The sequence below is a fragment of the Hoplias malabaricus genome, chromosome 6, assembly GCF_029633855.1.
Source record: "Hoplias malabaricus isolate fHopMal1 chromosome 6, fHopMal1.hap1, whole genome shotgun sequence".
In the NCBI taxonomy this organism is placed as follows: Eukaryota; Metazoa; Chordata; class Actinopteri; order Characiformes; family Erythrinidae; genus Hoplias; species Hoplias malabaricus.
Window position 1 is genome coordinate 8521058 of NC_089805.1, and position 17643 is coordinate 8538700.

Consider the following 17643-nt stretch of genomic DNA (forward strand, 5'->3'; position numbering starts at 1 on the left):
TATTCATCCATTGACATTAGCCTGTGTGTCTTTGTGTTTCATATCTCTGTGTGTTCAGGCTCTCTGACTCAGTCTACCTCAATGTCTCATGTAGAGGCAGTTGGACGAACGTGGACTAAGAAACCTCCTAGGTAAAATAATTTATTCCTGAAGCTGGATTTTCACTAAATGGTTCCTGTCTTCCTTTTTGTGTTTATGACACTCTTTATCCCTTTGTGTGCAGTCGTTCCCTGTCCTCCGCGGTGTCCTTCAGTATCCCCTTTGGTTTGGACAGCGATGTGGACATAGTGATGGGCAACCCTGTCATAACACGCTCGGTCAGCTCTGACAACTTAAATCCCGCAGGACAACCCATGACACATGTCCCATACACTCCTCCGGAAGATCTCACTCACGTGTTGAGCAAGTCACCAGGTCCTAACGGCCCTCACCGAGCCTCCTGGTCCACACAGAGCCCCAAGGTTCCCCTCCTGGCTGAGGAGAATGGCCTGGATGAGAGTGAGGCAGGGGAATTGCCCACCATAGAAGAAGCGCTGCAGATCATCCACAATGAAGGCAAAATGGAGCCACGGCTACACCCGGATGGAGCACCAGATGGATTTTACTTGCACTCGCCGGATGACCCAGTCAATCGTAGGCACAACGGTACCCCAGCCCCCCTCAGCTGCTCTGCCCCTTCCAACTCAGGAATGCAGCACCAGCCGTCTGGGGTCATACGTGAGCCAGGCCGAACCAGACACACGTCAGAGGGCTCTAGAGATGACGACTCTGTGCTCAGAGATGGAAGTGTGGACTCTGATGCATCTGAGGACTTTCCCAAAACCCATTCTACTCCGGCCACCCCTGCAGGAGGAGCGCGAATCATCCGCCCGCAAGGTGCAGAGACCCCAGACAGTGGTGTGAAAATGACCAGCTTCGCCGAGCGCAAGAAAAAAGTGGTGCCAGAGCAGCCCAAGTCCAGTGAGCCACCAGCACCACAGATGACTACCTGGGCAGCTAAGAAGGAGGACAGCCCTGGCAAAAGCCCGGTACTCACCAATGAGATGTCAGAACTGGGCGCTAGGCTTGAGGAAAAGCGCAAAGCCATCGAGGCGCAGAAGAAACGTATTGAAGCAATCTTTGCTAAGCATCGGCAGAGGTTGGGGAAGAGTGCTTTCCTTCAGCTCAGGAAGGAGGACGAGGAAGGCCAGGGTGAGGTTGGTTCTTCCTCTGCGGAGCTGGATGAGAGATTGGCACGTTTGGAGAAGGAAGAGCGACAGGATGAAGAGGAGCAGAAGAAACAGGATGAGCTTAATGCCTCAAACAAGGCCTCGGTATGGCAGACCTCTAAAGAACAACCAGTGGCGGGTACACTGGGGGAAAAGAGCACAGTCCCACTGGGAGAGTACAACAACGCGGTATCTAAGCTAAATGCAGCCCTCAGCTCACTGCAGAGTGATATGCAGCGTTTGTCTGATCAGCAGAACCAGTTATTGAGGAAGAAATCCCCACAAACCAACCAGGCCTGGGTGATCCCACCCAGCACAAAAGCATCCACTCCAACAGCACCGCCTCCACGAACCTCCAGAGAATCAACGCGTGAAATGCCCCCCACCTCTGCATCCTCGTCCCCCTCCCCATCTCGCAGAGTTCCCGCTCAGACAATGCATCCCAAGTCACCTGGGTCCCATCGCCGGGCACAATCTGCACCCCCTAAAAGCCCCAAACACCACCAGCCACACTCACGTTCATCTGACCTTAAGACTCCCACTCTTACCAGGGTCATCACAGCCCCGCAAAGTGTAGACACCATCCCCCACCGGCGTAGGATGTCCCCGTGGCAGTACCGTGACCAGACCTCATCCTCCTTCACCATCGGCTCACCGTCCAGTCACAGTGAATCACGACCAGCTTCTCAGCTGCTCCGACCAGAGGAAGACTACAACTCGGATGCAGGCTCCAGTGAGGACCGCACTGTTTTCAGCCTGGATCTGGATGCGGGCTCCAATGGTCAAGCACTGGCCAGAAAAGACTATCAGGGTGGAGGCAGCAGCTCTGGTGCGCCTTCTGAATGCTCCTTTGAGAGCGACATCCCCGCAGCTTCCTTCAGTGGCAAGCGGAGCAGCTTGATAGAGATCTCGCTATCGTCTCTGAGAGGGCTGGAGGGAGAGGATACTGACCCGGGGCCTGATGCCATCTCTGACACCATGAGTGACGTAACTGAGCCCGATATGAGGGGCGGGGTTGGATTCTTCTTTAAGGTTGGTGCTGAGAAAGTGTTTTTGTGTGTATGAACTCCTTGCCCTTTTCTGTTCACACTTCTTTCAATCTTCACAGCCTGATTCAAATCTTTTAAGTATGATCTAAAATGAGTGTTTCTGAGTATCCCATTACTTTGCACCCTTTTCAGAAGTTTCTTGTCCTAACAAATGGTCCAGCTTGTGAAGGGCTTGATAATTATTTAATGAGTTGGACAGGGGATGCATAAAATTAATGCAGGCCTCTAGTAGAGATTCCCTGATGTTACATTATAAAATTGGTGCTTCTGCAGCAGGACGAGGCTCGGCCAGAAGATGAGATGGCTCAGCGGAGAGCCGCATTGCTGGAGAAGCAGCAGAAGCGAGCTGAAGAGCTAAAGAAGAAGAAACAGGAGCAGGAGAGAGAGAGGGAAGCAAGGTTTGACCATCTTCAGTGTTCTCCATCACCATAGCAACTCCGCAATTGTTTCAATGTTAACATGAAAGCACATCATCTCTACTTGATGCTTTGTGGTTAAGCCAGCAGCAATAAAGTATACATTAGCGTAGAATTCAAGTTTGGACAAATGTCTCTTTCTGTCCCACAGTAGACGCGGCTCTGTGGATGAGTTGCGGTCAGGTGAGAGGGTGGACCGACCCCAGACACCCTGCACCCCGCCTCCAGCTCGAACTCCTCCGCCACGCACCCCGCCGCCCGAGGGCACTCCTCAGAGGCGTGGAGACTTCACTCGGCAGGAGTATGAACGTCGCCATCAACTCAAGATTATGGAGGACTTAGACAAGGTTCTACGACAGAAACCCACCACTGTACGAGGGGTAAAGAAGCAACGACCAAAAACAGTGTTCCATGATGACTCCGCCCTCTCTCGCAGCCCTGCAAAAGGATTTATGGGTATGTGTCTTTACTGCATCTGACGTTTTTGCAGTGCCAAATAATGCTTGAAAGTGTTTCATTATTATTTTTTTTCCTGTAGGTTCTAGGCTGAATAAGGTATACTCTCATTCCACTAATAACCTTTCCTCCATGGCCAATGATGGGACACTTACCGTCAGGAAATCTCCAAGGTAACTAGCTGCAGTCAAGGCGAATGTATTTTCTGATGGTCTTGTTCAGCATGCACTTTCTCTGAATTCAACTCAGCCTTGAGCCTGTGTTCATTCCGAGCGGGGAACCTGTTTTTTTCTGGTCTGGGTCACTTTGACCTTAAAAAATGAACACTGTATTTTGAAGTGATTGTGCTTTCTAACCCTCGTTCTCTGCTCTGCAGTCGTTCCCATTCTCCATCAAGGCTGATGTCCCCGGGTCGTTTGGCCATGCAGAACGGTGAGAGGGACTGGGAGAATGCTTCCACCATTTCCTCCCCTGCTTCCATCCCTGAATACACTGGTACAGTATCACGGCTTATCCCATTTTCTTTTTTTCTTTCTTTCATTTTCTTTCTTTCTTTCTTTTTCTTTTTTCTTTCTTTTTCTTTTTTTTTCTTTCTTTCTTTCTTTTTCTTTCTCTTTCTTTCTTTCTTATCAGATTTTCCTTTCTATGTCTTAATTTCTGATGGGTGGTTTGTCTTACTTTGTGATCAGGACCCAAACTCTATAAGGAGCCAAGCTTCAAATCGAACAAGTTCATCATCCACAATGCCATCTCGCGTTGCTGTTTGGCCGGAAAGGTCAATGAACCGCAGAAAAACAAGATTATAGAGGTGAGAGACCTTTTAGTCACTTACCTCTGCTTCAGCCACTTTTTATGCAACTGTGTGTTTGTAGCATTTCTTATGAAGACATTTTGAAAGGAATTTAAAGGAATAGATTTTTTGTTTGGGCCCAGTACTGGTTCCTTCTTTCTTGTTCATGGCTTTAAATAATTCTATAAATTGAGGATTTTTAAAAGTTGTTCTGTATAATATAGAAAAAAATACTTTTATATGATTTTCCTCATTCAATTTTTATTCATACTTTCGCTGTAGGAAATGGAGAAAAGTACAGCCAACCACTTCCTCATCTTGTTCCGGGACTCCAGTTGCCAGTTCCGTGCGGTTTACACCATGAACCCAGAGACAGAGGAGCTGGTGCGTCTGACGGGAATTGGCCCCCGGGTGATCAGCCCTGCCATGGTGGAGTCCATCTACAAGTACAGCTCTGACCGCAAGCAGTTCACTACAATCCCGTCCAAAACCATGTCCATGAGCGTGGATGCCTTCACCATCCCTGGACACCTTTGGCAGAGCAAGCGTCCCGGGACACCGAAAAAGCTCGGAACCCCCAAGTAAAACCAGTGGCACTGTCCTACTCTAATTTGTCTCCCTTCAGACTCAAGTTCAGCACAGGAGCAGTGTCAGAGCTGGTTTTGCATGGCTCCAAAAGGGGAATTAAATTGTGGCAAATACAGAATACCCCACAATCAGTGGTCCCTCAGATTCAACAGAGCCCTTCTGAGCACCTCCATCTGCATTTGTTTTGAATTATCAGATGGAAAGTTAAAAAAAACGCCAATCTCTAAAAATGTCACAACACAACGCCTTTTATGGTGCTGTGACCAACAGGAATTACTGAGCGTATAGATGAAGTGACCTCTCCCATTTAGCCCTGCCTTTCTCTTGTCTGATCCCACTCGCTCATCTCCAACGTGACCTTCTGGCTGTTCAGAATGGGACGAGGCACTGACAAAACTGACGCTGCTTTAAGGACATGCCATTAAACTGGAGCTTAGCCTCCGTTTCCAATCTTCCTCTTCCTACTTCCCTTTCCTGTCTTTTTATATACACATCATCTCTATTTTCCTTTCTCTTCCTCTTCCTCTCTAGCCCTTCCTGTCCAGGGCACTGGCTCGCATCCATGAAACTCCAAACTCTGAACCTGGTGCATAGTAGAACATCACATCTAAATACAGACTATCATTGCCCCTTAATGAATGTAGGGCACAAGCCAGCCAAGGGCTTCCCACGGTCTCTTGTCAATGGCCAGTCAGTCCAGTGGGCTGGGCTTTTAGAAATCTTCCAATGGGAGGAAGAGGCCATGGTTATTCATGCTACTGTGCCTAACTGTATGATAAAGAGTGAAGGCATGTGCTGTAGTGTGTTGAGGACGTGCCTGTAACTCTCACACTGCAGCCCTGTCCTCTGACTAGCCCTTACTTCAACTTAGCTGTAGACATCTGGATGTGTTTTTTAAAACGCAAATTTTTGACATATTTATCCCAGTAACAATAGCCTTTGGACCTCAGGTGAACCGGGTTAAAACTCGGCCCGTATAGGTTTTCCTTCCATCTCTTTCAGTTCGTTGCGAATGAATGAAGAAAAAAAGATGTCACAATCTGTGATCACCGATTCATTTCTACTCTCTTCAGGTGTCACTGGGGAAGGAAAAAAAACGATTGTGAGGAGGAATCCAATTCAACGATGATTTAATGTATATCATGAATGCTGTTAATGATTCTTTTCTAATTTGATGATTTGTATATGGAAGAGAGGATTTGTAATGGTATAAATAAGCTGCCTGTGGCTTCAGCGTCAGGAGTCGCACGCTGGTGTGGATGTGAGTATGTTTGTGAGAGTGAAAGAGAAAGAGAGCGAGAGATAAGGGAGAGCGAATTCGAATAAAGGTCACATCTACAGAACCTTGATCAACTTCCACTTATTTCGGGTTAATACACCCTCTGTGATGTTAAGCAGGCGAGCTAACAGAGACCTGTAGTGATAGTTTAACATGTTAAAAGAATACTCAATTTTATTTGTAGGTTCTGAAATCAAAGACCGACTCCCTTTGATAGGAATATCAACATGAATATTATAACACTGCTGCAGGTAGTGACGCTGTCACACAGCTCCAGGGTTCTGGGATCAACCCGTGTCAGGTCACTGGCTGTGAGGATTGTGGGGTGTTCTCCCTGTGTCTGTGTGGGTTTCCTCCTACAGTTCAAAAACTGGTAGTTGCTGGTAGTTGGATTGGGAGTGACTGGGTGAGTGTGTAGTGCCTTGTTTTGGGAGTGTTCCTACCTTGCACCCAGTGATTCTTCGTAGGCTTAAAGAAACAGGTTAAAGTGGTTATAGAAACGTAATGAATGAACCACTATGAGAGAATGTCTTGTCAAAGTGTTCTTAACATTTTTTTAGTAAATACTAAAGCCACAACAACAACAAAAAGTGGTTGTAGTCACTTTCACGTTCCCTAGTCCCATTCCTGACAGAACAATTATTTACCCATTATTTTGACTTGAGTGTTCGCTCAGCCACTGCCTACTGGCTTCTATAATAAAGCAGCTTTGAGTCAACACTCTTTCAGTTCTTCTCTAAGTACAGGGCAACACATGAATGCTATCACCTGTAGTGAATGGTGTGCTGGGGATGTTGCAGATATAAATCAGGTTGATAAATGCTGGAGTATTCTTTTAATATGTTAACTCAGGATAGTGCTGTCCTGGACCTAAACAGTGATATTGAGAAATAGCTCCAGTTTAAATATATTGGCCTTTATTCATTTTGGGCATGATGCAAGTGCCCCGTCTCTCTTTCCTCAGAGGACATTGGGGCAGTTTGTACTTTATCTATTAAGCACTAGAACAATTTCAGCCAGACTGCTCTCTGCTGGCTCTTAGAATGGAGGAAAAAATGAAACTGCCTCTCGCTAATAAAGAGGTATTCGCTTATCTGAAGTGAAGATGTGAATATTTTTATATAAATACAATCATTGTTTGTGGTGTGGTTGAGTAAGATTCTGTGTGAAGTGAATGGACAGTGAAGTCGTGTGTAAGTTGTGTTTGTCTTGGTCCATGTGAGCGATCATAGTGATGAAAGTTATCCTAGTGATGAAACTGGAGTCTGTGCAATCCTCCTAGAATGTTATGTCGGTTATGGTTTATTTATTGGGGTAAAGGCTAGCTGCAATTCTTATTATTATTATTATTATTTTTCCTGTGTTTAGTTTCAGATTTTTATTATTTATGTTCTGGTAAGTTGGTGATTCACACGTTCATTTCATACTTTAAAAGGCACATTGAAATACTGGCCATTTCTTATTTTGTTCACCATGTTCATGTTCAGTCTTATTTTCTCCCTGATTTGTTCATAATTGCAGAACTGTTGGTCAGATCACACTGATCTGATGAATAAAATCATTTTTAAATCATCCTGTTCATTCCATAAAGGTTTTCGTCTTTTTATTTTGTGCTCATGTCACTTTCATAGTTTTTTGGGGCAGTTGAACACAGAGATGCATTTTAATTTGAACACATTTTTATTAACAATAGTTACAGAAATATTGCACTCTCTTTATGGGGTTTGTATCTCAACAGTCCATGGGGCTATTCCACAACATAGGATTTCTCATTTAGCCAGCTAACTCAAGCCCATAGTCAAGCCAGAGCTGAGGGTGGTACCTATTGGATGGTCCTCAGCTTTGGGCTTACGTTAGCTGGCTAACTGAGAAATCCTGCATTGTGGAAAATCTCCCAGGTTTTTTTAAAAAAGGGATGCCTTTTACTTGTTTATTGTGTGGTTACAGTACGAGGCAAAAGTTAAAGATAATCTTTCTCATGGTTAATTGCCAGAAAAAAATGCCTTGAATTTTTTGTGTCAGAGGAAATAACACACAGAAGCTTCAACTACTTTAAACACAGCTTTCTTATCATAGGAATGCTTTCAATTTTTTCACACCTCAATATGTCAGTCTTCAAAGTTGTTGTTTGCATTTTACATTTTTCACAATTTCCTGCAAGTAATCCCAAACATATTCAGTGATGTTGAGGTCGTGGCTCTCGGGTACAGTCCATTGCTCTGACAACACCAGCAGCTTCTGTTTACTATTCAAGCCTATTATCAATAATCTTTTCAGCATCTTTTCAGGCACATAGCGTTAACTGTCACCGTGTGCAGCTTTCATGGCCTTTTAAGTTGGCGATAAAATTAATTTAGCATGGTCTCTTACTTTTGCACAGTACTGTACGTTTTTGTTTGCTGTCCTAAGTGCTTTAGGGTTGAGGAAACTGAAAGGCATTAAGGTATTTTTAAATTTTCCAGCAGGTGACGGGTAAGGCTGTGTCAATTGTGCTTTGCATGCAGCATTTCCGTGAGCAGTGAGTTGCAGGGCAGGTCTCCCAGCAGGTGGCGCTGATACAGATATTCCTCCACCTGCAGACTTATGCTGCGCACCTCTGGCAACCGCAGGAGCAACTGCCCGAATTTATCAGTGTGTCCAGGGTGAGTCTGCATTGTGTGCTCCATCAGAGCCCTGTTCACCCGCTCCTGAGTGCGCTCCACCTGCTGCCGGTCTTGTACTGACTTCACATCTGTAACATATCCATGTGTTACACCATTAGAGTAAAAAATACAGTAGTGTCATAGTGCTGTAATATTACTCTGTTATAAGTGGACAATCCTGGAAATCACTGCTCAACCAGACTTCTATAAATCAGCAGTGTAATTAACAGGTTTAAAAAGCACCAAATGTTTGAGAAATGACAACCCTGAACTATACAATTTTATGGCCTTGTTTGAATACTGTATTTAACATGGATTTTGTCAAATACAAGCCCTCCCTGGGAGGTTCTCTTACTATGAACCTTATGAAGTGGAAATAGTGAGGTGAGTTGAAAAAGGGTAAGTTAAAAAGTGCATTGAAATGTAGGGCTGCACGATATATCGTTTCAGCATCGTCACTGCAATGTGTGCATGACCAATACTCACATCACAGGACGTGCAATACCACATGAAGCATTTCTGTCAAAATCTGAGTGCATGCTTTAGATGTCTGTATTGGTAATCGTTAATTAATTAAGATAGATGGACAAATCACATGGATATATCAACACAGTGGATGGGGCTGGTGTTGCATTTATCTGCATATGTCTGTCATTTTTTTTCACTCATTCATTATCTGTAACCCTTATCCAGTTCAGGGTGGAGGTGGGTCCAGAGCCTACCTGGAATCATTGGGCGCAAGGCGGGAATACACCCCGGAGGTGGCGCCAGTCCTTCACAGGGCAACACAGACACACACACACACACACATTCACTCACACAATCACACCTACGGACAATTTTGAGTTGCCAATCCACCTACCAATGTGTGTTTTTGGACTGTGGGAGGAAACCCACACAGACACAGGGAGAACACACCACACTCCTCACAGACAGTCACCCGGAGCGGGAACTGAACTCACAACCTCCAGGCCCCTGGAGCTGTGTGACTGCGACACTACCTGCTGCGCCACAGCCTGAACAGCACAGAAAGTGGAAGGGGTTGGGGAAGTGGAGGAAACGCAGAAAAACAGTTTTGAAACACTACATTTAAATAATTGTATATATATCCTCATTTAAAATTAGTTTCCTGTTGACACAAAAGGAAAATTGCACTGTTCTCATTTTCCATGACACACCGGCTCTACCAGAGGCAGACCATTTATCTTTTGCTAGTTGTTGTCAGGGACATTTTTAATACTGCGATATGTATAGCACCAGACAAATAATGCAAGTGCTGGCACTAATCTACCCAAGATGTTGGCTTTATCATGTCTCACCTGGGTTGAAGAGAACGAGGTATTTGAGACAGACAAACTCCTGCCTGTCCAGCTGAAGGGCCCTGAGTTTGGCCACCAGATCCTGCGACCTGGACACCAGACTACTGAGCGTCTGTCCCGCCTGAGACAGCACTGTAGACACTACAATCTGCAGAGGAAAAGGAGGGATATAGATATGTAACTGGCTCATTTTTTACGTTAGGAAAATGGAACTCTTCATAAAACATGGGTAAGTTCAGTATAGTCCTGAAGTCACTCCAGTACTGATGTCACTGAAGTTGGCTTCTTTCGTTTTTCAGTCGAGCCTCAAAGATAATGCAGCTAATGGATGTAATACATCACTAATCAACAAATGCAGGCTGGAGTACTAAATCAGCAATTATAGTCAGCTTTAGGCCTGTAGCTTGTCTGTAATTTTTGTTCTTTTATTGTTAGGCTTTGATTCCATTCAGTCTCAAGATAAAATAGCTCTGGATCACAAACAACACTCTAATTCCATAACTCCCAAGATTGTAGCTCCCATCATGCATTTTCTGTAACTGCTACATCCTGCTCAGGGTGACAATGGGACTGGAGACATTCCAGAATCATTGCGTGAAAGGCAGGAACACACTTTTGAGAGGGTGCGTTTATAACTTGTTAGCTACATTAGCTACATTAGCATGGTACAAAACTACAGAAATGTGCAGACCTGTTGCCCTGAAACCAGGTAGATGCTGCCGTCCTTCCCATAAGCCACCTGTCTGTACAGGTGATCCAGAACCAGCAGCTCACTCCAGCAGCTCTGCAGCAACACCATCTGATCCTCCACCTGCAAAATATTACACACTATAATGACAGGTGGTGCAGATGTCCCTGTGTTCACCAGTGCTGAAGAAAGCAAGAGCGTTGTCTGTCAGGCCCTCCTTTAAAAGTAAAACAGTTTTAATTTAGTCTTTTACTGAAAGACTTTGCTAGTATTTTAAAACTAACATCGTTACACTGTTGAGATTACAGCTGAAATTTGTGGGAACATCGATGGGAGAAATTGCTAGCATTCAGTCCCATAAATTTAAGGTCATTAACCATAATTCCAAGCTTTGCCTAGAGAAAAATAAAGACCCTCCGGCAAAGGAATAGCATTGTATAGTGGAACTGTACTCTTCAGTGTGATAGAGCACCACTCATTACCATAAAGAAAGCACTGTAGATGCTACAGTCTGCAGAGGGAAAAGAGGGACGTAGCATTCTTCCCATAAACGTTAATGAGGCCAGGGGGTGAGTGGTTAACGCAGATGGAAGACATTGATATTTAATTAAGGACATTATGTCTACACCAGCGGAGTCTTTACAGTTCTGTGGGGAGGATTTCCTATGATTGTGATGTATTTGTGTAATGCAAGCTGGAAATTGTACAGGGTGGGTCATTTATATGGATACACCTTAATTAAACGGGAATGGTTGGTGATATTAACTTCCTGTTTGTGGCACATTAGTATATGGGGGGGGGGGACATTTCAAGATGGGTGGTGACCATGGCGGCCATTTTGAAGTCAGCCATTTTGGATCCAACTTTTGGTTTTTCAATGTGAAGAGGGTCATGAGACACATTAAACTTGTTGGGAATTCACAAGAAAAACAATGGCGTGCTTGGTTTAATGTAACTTTATTCTTTCATGAGTTATTTGCAAGTTTCTGACCACTTATAAAATGTGTTCAAAGTGCTGCCCATTGTGTTGGATTGTCAATGCAACCCTCTTCTCCCACTCTTCACACTGATAGCAACACCGCAGGAGAAATGCTAGCACAGGCTTCCAGTATCTGTAGTTACAGGTGAGGACACCATTGTTTTACTTGTGAAATTCCCAATAAGTTTGATGTGTCACATGACTCTCTTCCCATTGAAAAAACAAAAGTTGAATCCAAAATGTCTGACTTCAAAATGGCCGCCATGGTCACCACCCATCTTGAAAAGTTTCCCCCCTCCCATATACTAATGTGCCACAAACAGGAAATTAATATCACCAACCATTCCCATTTTATTAAGGTGTATCCATATAAATGGCCCACTCTGTAGTAATGGTGAAACGTTATATAAACCTGTCAGTTTTGCTAAACGTAAATGTGCAAAACAGAAAATAACATTCAATAATTAATGTGTAATAATGACATTAAAAGCTTAAATGTGATGAGCAAACTATCCTTTCGGATGGTGGAGAAATTAAACTTTGCCTTCACTCTTCAGATCCATTAATTAATTAATCCTAAGGAACTGTGCTGTTATTCATTTCCTTCCTGACCACAAAGAAACCAAGACATGCTTAATCATGATTCATTTTCTATATAATTTTCTTATAGAGCAACAATAATTTAATTGTTGTGATATCACAAATATAGTGAAATCAAAATGATTTCATCCACATGTTGTGGCTGGGCTTTTGTATACAACTGTTTTGTTTCCTTAACACTTATTACGTAATAATAGATGCATTAAGTAGAAATTAATTGAACGTAGGCCTGGACAATATTTCAATATCAATATCTATCACAATATAGAATATTTCAATAAAAACGATTTGATTTTTAAACACATTTTCAATATTTCAATATACATTAGTTACGTAATCTGTCACTGACTGCTGTTCATCAGTTATATTTAAAACAAATTTTAAAATTAATATTGACAAAGCCAATAGATTTATGTTGGATTGTGATGTCATATATCTTGTTTTTTATTCACAGTTTTTCAGTGGCTTTTATATTGTTCATATCAATATCGGAATTATATTGTATCGACTGAAATTAACAAACATATCGTGATATAAATTTTGAACATATCGTCCAGCCCTAAATTAACAAATAGGAAGTCACTGGACCTTAGCTTACGACCATTTTTTTTTACCTTAAGTTCCTTAAACAATGAGCAGTTTCGGGCCCACTCCACCAGGCCAAACAGCGTTTGATCAGCCATTTTGCACATGATGCTGAAGGTGTTGAGTCTGTCATGTTTTCCGCGACTCGCCTGTTCTCTCCGGAGACTGTCCACCACTCGAGTGCTGACCTGAGACTCATCTGGCTCACCCTGCAGCAGCTCACTCAGAAAACACATGGCAGACACAAAAGGGTCTGAGGAGGCTGGTTTGTGTGTGTAAGAGGATGTGAGCACAGGTGAGGGAAGAGAGTGTGTTCCACTGGGTGTGGGGGGTGTTATGGAAGCTGGACTGTAGCTAAAGGGAATCTCCCTCGTCTCATGAGGGTAACCATGGAAACCAGGATGGTAGAGTCCAGCATAGGAAAGGGCTGATCCGGTTATTGTTCTGTCTCTGGTCATGCTGCAGTCCAGCACCACAGGGAGCTCTGGTTGCCCCATGTCTGGGGGAATGTGCTGTGACTGGTGGAAGGGGTCAGGCCCGAGGGCAGCTGGGAAAGGGCTGGGCAGCAGGTGAAAGTCATTTGATAATACAGGTAAAGGCACTTGTGGTCCTTCCACTTTGATCCTGTAGTGGGCAGTGTTGGCTTGGTGATGGAAGCCCCCTCTTTGTTGTTTGAGCTGCCTGTCCCGACGATAGAGGGGTCCAAACTTGTTCCGTCCTCCCCGCATCCTGTCTGCTCGCACAGCTTTGAATATATTCAGAAAACAAGAAAGACAGTGCTACATCAGAAAGACTTAGAAAGGTGGGTTTTATCGATTACGGATGTAATAGACACTCAACACTGTTTTACATACTACTACTACTATTACTACAGATAATGTCTTTATTTATATTGAACAATTCATTCTGATTGAGCTTACATTTCTATTACTTATAAATATTACTTATAAATCTCTGGAATGCTAAAAAAAATGACCTTCCACCAAATGTAATTGTAAAGGACCCCTGAGGTTTTACTGCATCCAAAATAATGTCTAATACTGCAACAGATCAGTAAAGCTGGAGCGAAGTCATAGAGAAATACATTGTAAATGACAGTACACTTACCTGCGAATATCTAGTAATAAAATATCTTAGAACAGCAACTTTCTACAATCAAGAGAGGCCTGGAAGCCAATCTTACATCTGATTTTGTGAAAAGTCTTTGTTATACAGCATAAAATCACCTATGCTTTTCTTGAATATGTCCCTTTTGTCTTTCTGTACAGTGCATTTTCAGACTTCATTATCTCTCTGACATCAAAGTCTCCTGCTGCTGCTGTTTTATGGGTTCAAAGATAAAAGGAATAAGGGCTGGAGCACACACATATCACAGCATTGAGGAATGATCCAGCTCTCACTGACACACTTGCCTTAATTTCTTTGTGGAGACCAACACTGAGGATTATAACATTTCAGACATTGGGGTACATTTGTTGGGACTTAATTCAACTCAACATCCACATTTAGCTACATTTAGCATAGAAGTGAAACCTCAGAGGGCAATAGAAAAGACCCGATAAAGATAAGGATAAAAACTGTGTGTGTGTGTATTTGTATAGGAGTGTAGGAGCATACCCTCTCTCTTCATGCCCACAGCCAGGCACTTCTGGAAGCGGCAGTAGGGGCATCTCTTTCTTTGTGCTAGGTCCATAGGGCAGCTCTGCCTCTCAGCACAGGTGTAGTGCTTATTATTCTGCACAGAACGCTTAAAGAAGCCCTAGAGAGAGACAGATATAGAGAGCTGTGACTCATTCAGCAGCATTTCCTATGGTTTCACACAGAATAAAAGACCACTGCTTAATAAAGACCTTAATTTTTAAAAAATTAAAGAAAACTCCCCTGCATTGGAGGTGTAGTGTCAGGAACAGCTGTAACCTTGATTAGCTTGATCAGGCATCTTATATCAGGACTAATTCTACAGTCAGTTCAAGCAGAGATGTAGACTACTTGCAAAGGTGGAAAGGGTAAAGAAAAAAGAGCAGGAGGCACATGTTTAACATTTCTTCTGTTTTACCCCTGTGTGCCTCTGATGATATTGGTTTGTGTTAATGAACCAGAAGGAGTCATAATTCACTTTTACATAAATATATTTCAATGGTTTGTTACTGTGCCTTCCAGTAAATGATCTTTGAATACAATATTGGATCTATACAGTGGGCAGCCGAACTGATACTGAAATAATTGGCAATTAAATTAAATCAACAGCCAAACTTTAACCCGCTCCACACAGAAAATAAAACACATTACTGCTCTGGTGTTACTGGTAAAAATGACTATAAACATAACTCTACTTCTACACCCTTCATAATTACTTTGTGTCTGTGTGTTGTCAGGCCTTGCCTTGCAGCTCTCGCAGGTCAGCAATCCATAGTGGTACCCAGACACTCTGTCTCCACACACAGGGCAGGTTTCTTCTTTTTTCAGATGCACATCAGGGTCTACCTTCATTTCACTTGCTGAGTAAGAGCACAGACATCTGCATTATGCAACTGACATCAACTGGTTCATCGATTTGCTCTTTAAAATCATGATTAAAAAAAGGGAAAATGTAAAAGGGAAATGTAAAAGATGCTCATTTTGTTTCAAAATTGTGAAAAGATCATAAAATACATCTTGAAAACAATGAAAATACTGTGGTTATAGAGGAAAGCACTCATTTCAAGAAATTACATTTTTTTAAGATTTTACACATCTTTTACATATTACACTGCACATTCATTCATTCATTCATTGTCTGTAATGTCTTATCCAGTTTAGGGTCGCGCTGGGTCCAGAGCCTACCTGGAATCATTGATGCAAGGCAGGAATACACCCTGGAGGGGGTGCCAGTCCTTCACAGGGCAACACACACACTCACACATTCACTCACACCTACGGACACTTTTTGAGTCACCAATCCACCTACCAACGTGTGTTTTTGGGAGGAAACCGGAGCACCTGGAGGAAACCCACACAGACACAGGGGGAACACACCAACTCCTCACAGACAGTCACCCGGAGGAAACCCACGCAGACACAGGGAGAACACACCAACTCCTCACAGACAGTCACCCGGAGGAAACCCACGCAGACACAGGTAGAACACACCACACTTCTCACAGACAGTCACCTGGAGGAAACCCACGCAGACACAGGGAGAACACACCACACTCCTCACAGACAGTCACCCGGAGGAAACCCACGCAGACACAGGTAGAACACACCACACTTTTCACAGACAGTCACCCGGAGGAAACCCACGCAGACACAGGGAGAACACACCACACTCCTCACAGACAGTCACCTGGAGGAAACCCACGTAGACACAGGGAGAACACACCAAATCCTCACAGGAGCGGGAATCGAACCCACAACATCCAGGCCCCTGGAGCTGTGTGACTGCGACACTACCTGCTGCACCACCGTGCCACCCTACACTGCACACTTTTAATTAAAATTATTTTTAATTGCTTAATTAATACATTAAAAATACATTAAATCATTATTACTACAGGAAATACCATTTTGAAGTGTGTTCTCTATAGAGGATGCGTACCTTTACACAGATAAACATACAAAGCATTCCATTTGTTTAAACTTTTGCACACTACTACATTCAAGTCATTTATCAGGAGATGAAAGTTCTTAAGAGACTGACATTCAGTCCTAAATTAAGCAAAACAAAGTACTTAATACAATTTACAACCGTTACAAAAAACAGTGTCCCAGGTACATTAAGAAACAGGAGCAGCTTTGACCCAGTCACATGAGGCAGTACTTACATGTGGACGGGGCGTCCAGTGGAAGCAGTTCCTGCGTGTAGCCAGTGGGTTGAGGGCTGGGAGGTTGGGAATGGTCCGGGTGACAACTTGGGAGGTTCATGTTCGCTAGGAGACAGGGAAAATTGACTTTTTTTTTCACCTGTCATTCATAGCCATGCATGTCCCGGGACAGGAGAGTGGGGACAGGGGTGAAGACAGAGAGTGCCAAACAGCTGTGTGAAAGCCTGCTGGAGGACTTTGCTCCATGCTGACGGTAATAAACCTGCCTTTGGCACACCTATGCTGTCTGGAGCATGCCATAATACAGCAGGGGCACTGTAGAGAGAGTAACTGTAAAAGTCACACACATTACTATTCAAAAGTAATTAATGTATACAGTGATGTGAAAACAATGTATTTTTGATGTTAAAAAAGGAGGGTGGGTGTAAACATTACAGTAGAAGGCAAAGGTGTATAAAACGTTTAGAAAATGAAAACTGTTACCAGTGCTTGATAAATTCAGTCTATCGTGGGCTACATTACTTCTTACTGTATAATCAGTGTTGGCCACAGTTAAAATGACTGCGTCTCCTGATTAATGTGGAAATGCTGTAGCACCTTTGGCACTGACCATAAAAGTAGCACTCCAGGTTAGACAGCCACTGTAGGAAACATGGGTTTTGATTATGGATTAACTTACGTCAAAAGAGATAAAGCAGTTCAAGGGCGATAGATCATTCTGAATGAGATGACTGATATGATGACCTGATATCTGGGATGATATATAATCCCTTTTTGCTGATAATAGGAAACAATAGCTGAAATGCTCCAAACTGCAAAGTGCACTAATTTATTATTTCAAAATTTGTACTTATCAGCTTAATTATTATTTCCTTTTTTTTTACACAGGCCAGAATTTTTTTTGTCTGCAGAACTATGTGAGCATAATAGAATAAGCATTTAAATTGTAATACAGTGGCTTGAAGGCATGAGAGATAGTGTAGAAGCTAAATTAATTAGTCACTCAAATACATGTATCTAAGTAACGTTCAAGTTTAGTTCACGTGTTTTGAGTAGGGTGACCAGACGTCCTCTTTTACCCGGACATGTCCTCTTTTTTAGACTTAAAAAAATGTCCGGGCGGAATTTCACAAACGTCCGGCATTTTGTTTTTCTAGAGCTTACATAGAACTTCGAGAAGTTTCGTTCACAAACTAGTCCCGCCCTCCTCTACTCCGATTGGTTCGCTTGAGTGAGAAGGG

The 17643-nt window shown here is 43.3% G+C and overlaps 2 protein-coding genes across 6 annotated transcripts in view; one reads left to right on the forward strand and one right to left on the reverse strand.

Annotated features, from left to right (window-relative positions):
• The window catches only part of camsap3 (calmodulin regulated spectrin-associated protein family, member 3), a 33035-nt gene extending 25731 nt beyond the window's left edge, over window positions 1–7304 (forward strand). For 2 of the 4 annotated variants that reach the window (XM_066673780.1, XM_066673781.1), the window contains exons 10-17: window positions 59–131; window positions 224–2240; window positions 2531–2655; window positions 2825–3129; window positions 3212–3302; window positions 3506–3624; window positions 3819–3937; window positions 4202–7304. In XM_066673780.1, coding sequence (XP_066529877.1) covers window positions 59–131; window positions 224–2240; window positions 2531–2655; window positions 2825–3129; window positions 3212–3302; window positions 3506–3624; window positions 3819–3937; window positions 4202–4504 — 3152 coding nt within the window. In that variant the 3' untranslated portion in view covers window positions 4505–7304. The remainder of the gene's footprint in view (window positions 1–58; window positions 132–223; window positions 2241–2530; window positions 2656–2824; window positions 3130–3211; window positions 3303–3505; window positions 3625–3818; window positions 3938–4201) is intronic. The other 2 variants (XM_066673782.1, XM_066673783.1) reach the window with 2 other exon arrangements.
• Window positions 7305–7500: 196 nt separating this feature from the next.
• Window positions 7501–17056, reverse strand: nr5a5 (nuclear receptor subfamily 5, group A, member 5). 2 transcript variants are annotated; one of them, XM_066673881.1, is made up of 7 exons: window positions 16403–17056; window positions 14982–15097; window positions 14217–14358; window positions 12629–13344; window positions 10439–10558; window positions 9748–9895; window positions 7501–8517 (listed from the first exon to the last, which is right to left on the reverse strand). In XM_066673881.1, exons 1-7 carry the CDS (start codon window positions 16500–16502, stop codon window positions 8270–8272), a joined length of 1590 nt encoding a protein of 529 aa, XP_066529978.1. In that variant the 5' UTR covers window positions 16503–17056; the 3' UTR covers window positions 7501–8269. The 2 variants fall into 2 exon arrangements, with proteins under 2 accessions (XP_066529978.1, XP_066529979.1); XM_066673882.1 differs by lacking the exon at window positions 16403–17056 and adding an exon at window positions 15547–15621.
• Between the last annotated feature and the right edge of the window lie 587 nt (window positions 17057–17643).